This window comes from Dipteris shenzhenensis, chromosome 25, assembly GCF_047967505.1.
Source record: "Dipteris shenzhenensis isolate YYH24624 ecotype China chromosome 25, Dip_SZ_1.0, whole genome shotgun sequence".
Lineage (NCBI taxonomy): Eukaryota > Viridiplantae > Streptophyta > Polypodiopsida > Gleicheniales > Dipteridaceae > Dipteris > Dipteris shenzhenensis.
The window spans coordinates 14,894,655-14,904,921 of record NC_141620.1 but is presented as its reverse complement, the minus strand read 5'-3'; the positions used below and the strand labels follow the sequence as shown (position 1 = coordinate 14,904,921).

The window sequence follows — 10,267 nt, the reverse complement described above, 5'->3', positions numbered from 1 at the left end:
ATGGTTTCAAGCGGTGACAAGGCCTTTCATTGTATTTGATACCATCAAGGACTATTATCTTTCACATCCATGGCCCAATCAGACCCCATTGATCAAACTCAAACACTTAATCTACAATAATCATTATCCAATTTAGCTAGTAATAAGAACTTGATTATAGAATTGGAGATAATGAATTAAACTAGTAGTAAGAACTTAGAACATGCTTTAGGCTCATTAAAAAATTGCCTATTTGGTACTAAAAGGGCTAACATTAGCTATAGGAAATGTCCTTGAACAACCAATGCCCAACTGCACTTGCTTTACCCATATGAAAAGGGCTAACATTAGCTATTGAAAACGTCCTCGGACAACCAATGCCCAACTGCACCCGCTTTACCCATATGAATTGCTTAATTTATTAGAAAATGGTCCATTTGGTGTGACAAGGGCTAAATTAGACATTGATTATATGGGAAATGGATTCAAGGCCCGCGAGCTCTATTCCTTCTATCACCTCCCATATTTCCCATGCCACTAGATGGCTCTGAATCTTTACTTTTTCATTTGGATAGTTGGTCTTGAACAACTTGCCAATCTCACCAAAATTTGGTATAATCAAACTCGATGCCATTAGCAAGGTGCAAGTGATCTGGAAGTCTTGACTTTGTCTTAACCTACATAAGACACTTGCCACAAACACACTGGACTAAAACCAAAGTCACCTCCATCTTGCAAGGCCTCCATGTTCCATCGTTGATATAGATCCTCCAGTAGATCCTTTAGGACTCTGATACAATGATTTACTCTGCCATTGGCAAGGTGTAAGTGATCTGGAAGCCTTGGTTCTATCTGAACCTGCAAAGATAGTTGTCGCAAACACATCGGACCGAACCGAAGTCACCTCCACCCTGCAAGGCCTCCATATTCCATTGTTCATATAGATCCTCCTATAGATAAATACAATGTTAGAGATTGTCATCATTTGGTACTTCTCCCAAGAAATAAAGTATGATCTTTATTAGAATTGATTTCAGTCAAAGAATGCTGACTTTGGTTAACTAAGAATGAGTTTTGTTGTTTTACTTTTGCTTTGCATTGGTAAAAGAGAATTGTGGGGACTCCCACAAGGGATTAGGATTAGTCCCAAAACTAGGAATGCATGCATTTTGCTAACCTTCAATGGGTTAAAGTGTTGGAGTTTGTGTACGACTTGGAAAAGTGCTCCAAAAGATGGAGCAAGTGGCAAAAAGCAGGTCCCACAAGACAAAAAGCACCTGGAAGATGGCACCATTAAAGGACTCACCAGGTTCTAAAAAGAACATAAAAGCTGCCCCAAGGTGGGCTAAAAGCTTCCCACCATCAAGAGCTGCCTAACTACTGCGATTAGAGTTTTCCAGCCTGCTCCTGGACTACTGCAAATTGATCCAAAGGCCCTAGACCCTGCTGCGAACTGTTTTCAAGCCAGTTGGAAGCCAACTTACTGCTGTGAATTCATTTTCCGGCTTATCACAGTGTACCAGGCCTGTTGCGATTGGTTCTAGAGCAGCGCTTTTATTAAAGAGAGAGATCCCGAGGTCTCTGGATTGGATTTCAAAGATTAACTTTCAGACTTGCTTCTAGGCCAAGTCCAAATTGATATGCGCAGATAGAGTATATGAACCCACAAATCACACACTGACCTAGATCCTACTCAAGCACATGGGCATGTATAAACTCCATGTATAGATCTGGAAATAGACAGCCAGATATTGCAACCAAATAAAAAATCCACAAATAGGACCAAGAAAAGATGTGTCCACAAATGGGACTAGCACTAAGTACAAACAGAACCTGTCAATGTCTACCACGTGGACAGCAAGGAGATGCAACACTTGTACTAAATCTAAGGTCTCCACATGCTGCCAATACTCCTACTCTCCCCCATTGTGTGTCTCTCAAATGAGGTCTTCATAGCCTTAGGAAGCAGCTCCCAAAATCCCTCCTCAGCATTCTATTTGCAGTAAATGTTACGCATCATCACTGTGCTACACCCTGCTAAGAGCTTCTATAAGTACTCTCTGCTGATGCCTTGTACTGCATCCTGCTGACTGCCAAAATATGCCTGTTCTAGTGCCTAGGATGCACCTCTCAAAGGCTGGAATGATGTAACTCTGCCCCCCCAAGGGGAGCCCCTATATAGGGGCAGCTGATCAGGCCTGACCAGACCAGACTCTGGGGCCTGTGAGGCCCCCTGTACCTACATATATGGAGAGCCTTCTGCAGTCCCATCTGCCTCACCAAAGGGGCTCATACAGGATGTGCTGCCCAAGGGTCATCTGTGGCTCAAGAGATGGCGAACACAAAGGCTGTCCCATAATGGACAGATCTGCCCTAAACGGGAGGTCATAACTAAATACAAGAAGAATGTTTATGTGGTGCCCATGTGGCAGATTGCGTGCTACCCACCTGGCAGCCTCTCTCTGTCCTTCATGCATCCAGCTATCACTCTTCCACGCGCTGCTCTTTTCAGGGCTTACATGTGGGAAGAGGGCACTATTTCTCCAACACTGACCATATTTTTCAGTATGATCTACTGTTACTGGTTGCCCATCTCTTTAAGATTGATTGGCCAAGCTCAAACTTACTTTTTTACCTAGAAGCACATGCTCCTTCAAAGACGAGTGCAGCTTGCATCTCTGACAGAAATAGTTCACCTGCCTATCTTTGATGTGTGTAATGACTGCATAGCAATCAGCAGAATCCTGAAGATTTTCAACCCGTATATATGGCCCTGCCCTCGGGTGTATTGAGTAAAGCATATGCATAAGCCAGCTTCTTGCTGAGCCCACATAACCCCTTTTTCTTTTGTGCCATACAAAGCGTCATGACATGTGGTGCAAATCTGGAACATTCCCTTTTTCCTCCATTTTGGAGGGAAAGGACTTCTAACTTTGCATACATGTCCTTACTTGGCAAATCTCTGTATCCACAGGCACAAAGGTATGCACAATTCCCTAACTTTAGTCCCATTCTATCCTGGCTTGTTCCATGCTTCCTGTTTCAGTCTCATTGCATCGACCTTCTTCTCAGCCTCTTGCATGTGAGCATCTGCATAGATGTTCGACATCAAGACATAAGCTGGAGCATCCTTTTCATCCAATTGCACTGCATGTTCAAAGGCCCGTCTTCCAAGCTCTACATTACCCCATTTTCTGGAAGCATCCAACATAGTATGCCACACTGCGAGATCAGGTTGGAAAGGCATATTCTTCACCATCGCTACCAACTCCTCTACTCGACTTGTGCGGCCAAGGAGATCGATAATGCAAGTCTGATGCTCAATACTTATGGTGATACCATAGTCTTTGCTCATGGCGTCGAAATACTTCCGGCACTTATCCACGAGACCTGCGTGACTGCATACGGTAAGAATGCTGAGGAATGTAACCCCATTGGGCCACAGGCCATCTCCTCTCATTCTCTCAAGCATATGGAAAACAATCTCACTCTCTCCTAGCTGGGCATATGCTGCAATTAGTGCGTTCCACGAGACTATATCTCGAACTGGAAGTTTGTCAAATGCTTCCTGAGCTTTTGCAAGCCACCCACATTTGGCATACATATTGACCAAAGTGTTGCCAACACCAAGATCATTTTCCAACCCCATTCTGACAACCTCTGCATGTATTTCTTGGCCCTTGTCTATCGCTCCTACATTGCCACAAGCTTTCAAGCTACAAACAAGCGTTACAGCATCTGCAGGAACACCTGCCAGTTTCATCAGTTCGAAACAGTTCAGCGCTTCCTCACCAATGCCTTGTTCAGCATATCCTGAGATTAGTGCACTCCATGAGACTACATCTCGAACAGGAAGCTCGTCAAACACTTTCCGTGCTTTTGCAAGCGAGCCACATTTCGCATACACGTTGACCAATGTGTTGCCAATAGAAGGATCGCCTTCCAACCCATTCTTGTTAATCTCAGCATGTATTTCTTGGGCCTTGTCTATGGCTCCTACACTGCCACAAGCTTTCAAGCAGCAAACAAATGTTACAGCATCCGGAGACACACCCTCCAGTTTCATCTTTTCAAAACAGTTCAGCGCTTCCTCACCAAATCCGTGTTCAACATATCCTGTAATTAGTGTACTCCACAAGACTGCATCTCGAACTGGAAGCTTGTCAAACATTTCCCGTGCTTTCGCAAGCAAGCCACATTTGACATACATATCCACCAAAGTGCTGCCAACAAAAGGATCTCTCTCTAATCCCTTTCTGGAAATCTCAGCATGTATTTCTTGGCCCTTGTCTATGGCTCCTACGCTACCACAAGCTTTCAAGCTGCAAACAAAGGTGACAGCATTGGGAGACACACCCTCCAGTTGCATCTTCTCAAAACAGTTCAGCCCTTCCTCACCAAGGCCATGTTGGGCATACCCTATGATTAGTGCATTCCAGGAGACAACATCTCGAATTGGGATCTTGTCAAACAGTTCCCGTGCTTCTGAAAGCAAGCCACATTTGGCATACATATCGATCAGTGCATTCCAGGAGACTACATCTCGAACTGGAAGCTTGTCAAACACTTCCCGTGCTTTTGCAAGCGAGTCACATTTAGCATACATATCGACCAGTGTATTGCCAAGAAAAGGATCACTTTCCAAATCCTTCCTGGCAATCTCTTCATGTATGTCCCGGCCCTTGTCTATAGCTCCTAGGCTGCCGCATGCTTTCAAGCTGCACACAAATGTGATAGCATCTGGAGACACACCATTCAATTGCATCTGTTGGAAAGAGTTTAGCGCTTCCTCACCAAGCCCATGTTGGGCATACCCTGCGATTAATGCATTCCAGGAGACTACATCTTGAACTGGAAGCTTGTCAAAGACTTCCCTTGCTTTTGCAAGGAAGCCACATTTCGCATACATATCAACCAATGAGTTACCAAGGAAAGAATTACTTTCCAAACCCTTTCTGGAAATCGCAAAGTGTATTTCTCGGCCTCTTTCCATATCTTTCAGCCTAACACAAGCCTTGAGAAGGGCCAGAAACGTATATTTGCTAGGAGGTACACAATCCTGTTGCATTTTCTGGTAGAGGTTCAGGGCCTGCAGTGATTCCCCACATTCAACATAGCCCATGATGAGAGAAGTCCAAGAATACTCGCTTGGGTCAAGCAACCTGTTGAAAACCTGCAGGGCATCACACATGCTTCGACATTCTACCAGCGTTGGGACAAGGTAGTTCCCAAGAGATCTATGAGCTTCCAGCCCACTTTTACACATGTAGGCATACAAGCGCTTGGCATACGTTAAATCCTTCTCCTTTCTGCACTTTTGCAAGATACATATAAAGTTCTCAACGGAAGGCAGCTGGGGCATCCGTTCCACCTCCTCTAAGTTCAGCATCTTAGATGCATTCATCTGCACTCAAGACATGACGCCGGTCTAGCTATTGCTGACACTCTCCACCAAACCACGGTCTTCCCAGTTTGACCGGGCCTGGCCAGTGGATGAAATGGCCCTTGCTTCGGGCCTCGTTTTTCTCAAACCAACTTGGATTGTACCGAGGTAAAGCTGCAGTGACGAGTCTCTTGGGAGTTTGAACTGGCAGGGTTTAAGTATATGGATAAACGGCTTGCAAATCATTCTGTCGCATGTTACTTGGCTGTTTGGGTTGTTCCACCACGGGAACGGATCCGTGAAATACTCTTTCCAGCAATGAAAACAAATTGCCGAATTGTGTTGGTTCTTGAGACTGAAATTTGAGATTCCTGAACCCGAACTTTCCGTGCTTCGAGTTTTGAGGATCTGAAAACTCGCGTCCTGGTGTACTATTGCTCCACTGGCTGCCTGGAACTCGGTCCATCGAGGCCAGGGGGGGAACAAAGCGTTTCATAGGATCACAAGCTCTCCTTCCTTTGATTAACATTGAACAGTAGGGACGTGCTTGACAGGAAATGCCCACATGGGACTTTCCAAGGGGTACTACGTGGACGACATGTCACTGTCGTCTTACTGACATTGCCTCTTGAGCTGGCTGCCCACGTTCAAATCCTCCCGGATGTCTCGTAGTAGTAGGCCATGGGTGGGTGCGTGGATGTGTGCGTGGGTGAACCCGTAAAACTCTGCCATAGGGAGGTGAGTGGGTGAGTGGATGTACGGGTGGGTGTGTGGGAAAAAATAATAATTGAAAAACTCTCCCTTCGGATTCTCAAGTGTTGGTCTGCTCCCTAATTCCTCTAACCAACCTAGTTTTTCTGCAATTCGAATTGTAATCGCATTATAACTGAAAACTTTAAAATTCTAACAATTTGACATTGAACTGGCTAGTTTGAGATTCTAGTTGGCTCAACACCTCTCTTTCCCTGAACACTCCTCCCAAGTGAGGGAATGGACGTGGGTACTTTAAATAATTACTTAAAACCAATTGTTTTTATTTTGCTCTCTGTCTTATAGGTAGTGAGTCTTTAATTTCCCCAAGAAAAAAAGGTGAGCCCTTCATTTAATGTCTTTTTTTTCTTTCTTTATTTTGTATTACATTATGTGATGAAGTAATAGTTTTGCTAAGGAAAAACTATCATTTAAATTATCATTTTCTTTGACTATTTGTCAGGTCTTTGATTCTTTTTCAAATTGTACACTCATCCTAAGAAATAGACTTAGCCCATTAGAAGTGGCCCAACCACCAAGGTTATGGTGTGCAATTTGCAAAGTTTCATGCCATGATGTAAATACATACTTATGCAATATGACGGTTGCACAACCCCCGCCCCAACCATACCGATAGGTACCAATCCCGGTGCACCCGATGTACAGATGCTAAGGCTCAACCCCATCCCTGTGAGGACACAAGTGCCTTAAGTGTTGAGAAATCCCAATCCTTCCAGTAACCTCAAGCTCTCAAGCCAGCTCTAGTAGTTGTCCAAGGTCAACAACACTTGAAAAGCTGGAGCCACAATTCAAGTATGAACCAAAGTACCCTAGTTAGTGAAACCAAAGCGTTTTGTTTGTGCAAAAAAACTAGATGTAGCCTTATGGCAATATCAAACCATGCCCAAGTTTAGTACATGATCTATGCCTTTTCAATTGGTCTATGGACTTGAGGCAGTGGTTCCGCTAGAATTTGAAATACTAGGCTTACGCATAGCCATACAAGAACACATGGGAGATTATGAGTCCCTCCAAGAAAGGCTATACCAACTAGAGAAGCGCCTCAAAGATAAAGAAATCAAGGAGGTGACCTAGTTCTACTCTACATTACTAAAGTCTAAAAGGACAAGCTCAAATATATCGATCAAGGGCCTTACAAAGGCCAAAATATGAATTCGATTGGAGTCAATTCTACCAGTAACCTCGAGCTCCCAAGCCACCTCTAGTAGTTGTTGTCCAAGGTCAACAACACTTGAAAAACTAGAGCCACAATTCAAATATGAACCAAAGTACCCCATATAGTGAAACCAAAGCGTTTTGTTTGTGCAAAAAAACTAAATGTAGCCTTATGGCAATATCAAACCATGCTCAAGTTTAGTACATGATTTATGCCTTTTCAATTGGTCTATGGACTTGAGGCAGTGGTTCCACTAGAATTTGAAATACTAGGCTTACGCATAGCCATATAAGAACACATGGGAGATCATGAGTCCCTCCAAGAAAGGCTATACCAACTACAGAAGTGCCTCAAAGATAAAGAAATCAAGGAGGTGAGTCTACTCTACATTACCAAAGTCTAAAAGGACAAGCTCAAATATATTGATCAAGGGCCTTACAAAGGCCAAAATATGAATTCGATTGGAGTCATGCTACTAGAACACTTGATGGAGTCCAGATCACCTTGATAATGAACAAAAGCTGACTAAAGCACTACTACATTAACACCCGACAAAAATGAAGATTTGGAAGTCTCAAATATTCCCTAGTTAGCATTACAATGTATCATGAGCACTCAATTGCATGTGTATGTAGATGCTATAGAGACACCCAATCGTACCTTGGGCCCAGAAATGATTGCTGGGTCCTGGTTCCCTATGAGCTTCCCAACAAAATAAGTATATAAAAGGAATTCCCACCTCAATAGTCATGCATATAGAACTCACACATTTGGGCACCTCAAATAAAATTGCACAAATAAAAGCCCTAAGAGAAACTAGATTCAGCCCACCCTCATGGCACCCTCATCACAAAAAAAGATTGAAATCTATCAACCAATCACAAAAGAAACATGCATTGTTGGCACAATGCATAGTAAAAAAGGAAACTAATCAATGTATGTAGATGTCAGGCTGAAGATAGCTCGATAGGATGGGAAAAAGAATTACATCACCATTGTCAAAGTGACACCCCATCAAGCAACCACCTTCTCAACATTGACATCCCTCCTCGAGTCACTCACCTAGAAGAAGAACAAGATCAAGAATCACCACTCAACAAATCAGCCCAAAAATGACCTAAGATGGTGATTCTAGACATGGCAATGGTGTGGAAATGGATCTAACATTCCAAGAAGAGATACCGCAAAGCTTTGGAGGACCTAGAGTCAGGAAAACTATAGGTAGAGTCATCAATTGCATAGGATGTAGATAAAAATCACTCTAATGTCATGAGCCAGCAAGGAGCCAACATAAGAAAGAACAATATTGCTTGTATGGCCAAGAGTCTTGATGTATAATGTTTTAGAAGATGCATATACATTCTTTCTTGAGAGGTTGCAAGCTCTCATGCATACATCAAATATGACTGAATATGTCACTGAAATCATGATGTCATATCAAAGTAGAGCATCACAAGAGGATACATACACTATAGTGACTCACAATGGGAAGCCCATTCAGATCTACCTTAGCAGTTCAATAGTGTAGAAGCCTTAGAGTTTCCAACTCCATAGGAAACTTATACTTTGAGACATCTAGATGCATGATACTCTGAAATTGAAAATTTGGCTAAGACAGTCAACATTAATCGCCCACAATAGCAAGATCTACATTCCCCATCCATTTAGCATAATTGGATTTGAGATTGAGCAAGAGGAGGTCTCTACACAAATCTCACCACAAGGAATAGAGGAATTTGATGCTTTGTTATTATCTCTTGTATGGAAAATGGAGCGTCGACCCACTCTCAATGAGAATGAAATGGAAGGTAGGCAATCAGAGTAGATACAATCTATTGAGGTCGACAATGAGGAGCTCCACAAGAAAAATGCTATAACTCAGTTTAGGAGCACTATTGCAATAGTCACCACAGATTGACACAAGGGAACAAATACAAGAGGTAGCTAGGTCTTGCATAGACTTAACTAGTGGACCAAATAGTGCGTCTCAAGACAAAAACAAGTCAACAATGTCATTGACCTTGCTGTTCCTTTGACACAATTGTAAAGCAAACTCTATAGCATGTTTAAATTCAAGATCGAGGACAAGATGGCACATGAGTGCATGGGAACCAATTGTATATTCAATACATGCAAGGAAATCCCACATTTCACATCATGTAGCATCACAATCAACAATTTTAACGTGTTGCTCCCTTGACACGACTACAAAACAAAATTTGTAGCAAGTTGAAATTCAAGATTGAGGAGAAGATACCACATGGGTGCATGGGAACCAATTGTATATTAAAGACATGCAAGTAAATCCACATTTCACATCATATAGCATCACAATGAACAATTTCAATAGTTATCAAAACTATTTTCTAGTATGGCATTAGAAGAGTAGCAACGTGAAAGGGAAAGGCAAATGATTACATCACACAAAACAAGGTTATAGAAAAGCAGAGAGAGAGCTTCATAGGCTCAAAATAGTCATGACAAAGAAGATGTAGCAAGAAATTCTTATACAAAATGCTCTAAAAGAAAGTAGGAATGATTCATTACAAATCACAGTGACCCTACAACAAAAACAATTGCAACTTTCAGATGCCTCAAATAGCAAGTAAGAGGTGAGCGTTCACTCTATGAGCTGTAAGTCTCTTGTGGTGAACTAAAAAAAGAAATAGTGTAATTATAAGAAATCCGGAGCAGAAAGATGATGCAATGCATGCAAGAAAGACACAAACGATGACTTGTAGAAATGGCTCAAAGATTGGAAACATCAAGTTCAAGCATTAGAGCAACAATGTATAGCTTTGAAGGTGTTAATGCACCTACTAGATATTGATGATCAATTGCCAGTAGAAATCAAAGCATCTCAATAGTTCAAGGGTCTAAAACTTGCCTATACCTCCACATTTGGTACATATAGCAATGTATCCCCCCTCTCTATTGAGGTATACACTATAAACAATTGTCAGATATCGCATACTAGA

The 10,267-nt window shown here is 42.4% G+C and overlaps 1 protein-coding gene across 1 annotated transcript; it reads right to left on the bottom strand.

Moving 5' to 3' along the window:
* Positions 1-2,992: 2,992 nt before the first annotated feature.
* On the bottom strand, positions 2,993-5,383 carry LOC147885492 (pentatricopeptide repeat-containing protein At2g34400-like). The gene is made up of 7 exons (XM_087397052.1): positions 4,906-5,383; positions 4,618-4,794; positions 4,336-4,464; positions 4,033-4,158; positions 3,469-3,918; positions 3,166-3,369; positions 2,993-3,069 (listed from the first exon to the last, which is right to left on the bottom strand). Exons 1-7 carry the CDS (start codon positions 5,381-5,383, stop codon positions 2,993-2,995), a joined length of 1,641 nt encoding a protein of 546 aa, XP_087253178.1.
* Between the last annotated feature and the right edge of the window lie 4,884 nt (positions 5,384-10,267).

Excerpts from the sequence above, each read along its gene's own strand:
- LOC147885492 (XM_087397052.1), bottom strand. The coding sequence starts at position 5,383 with ATGAATGCATCTAAGATGCTGAACTTAGAGGAGGTGGAACGGATGCCC. Across the intron at positions 3,919-4,032 it reads TGAAAAGATGAAACTGGAGG|GCGATCCTTCTATTGGCAAC; the intron begins GTGTGTCTCCGG and ends ATGGGTTGGAAG. Across the intron at positions 3,370-3,468 it reads ATATGCCCAGCTAGGAGAGA|GTCTCGTGGATAAGTGCCGG; the intron begins GTGAGATTGTTT and ends GCAGTCACGCAG.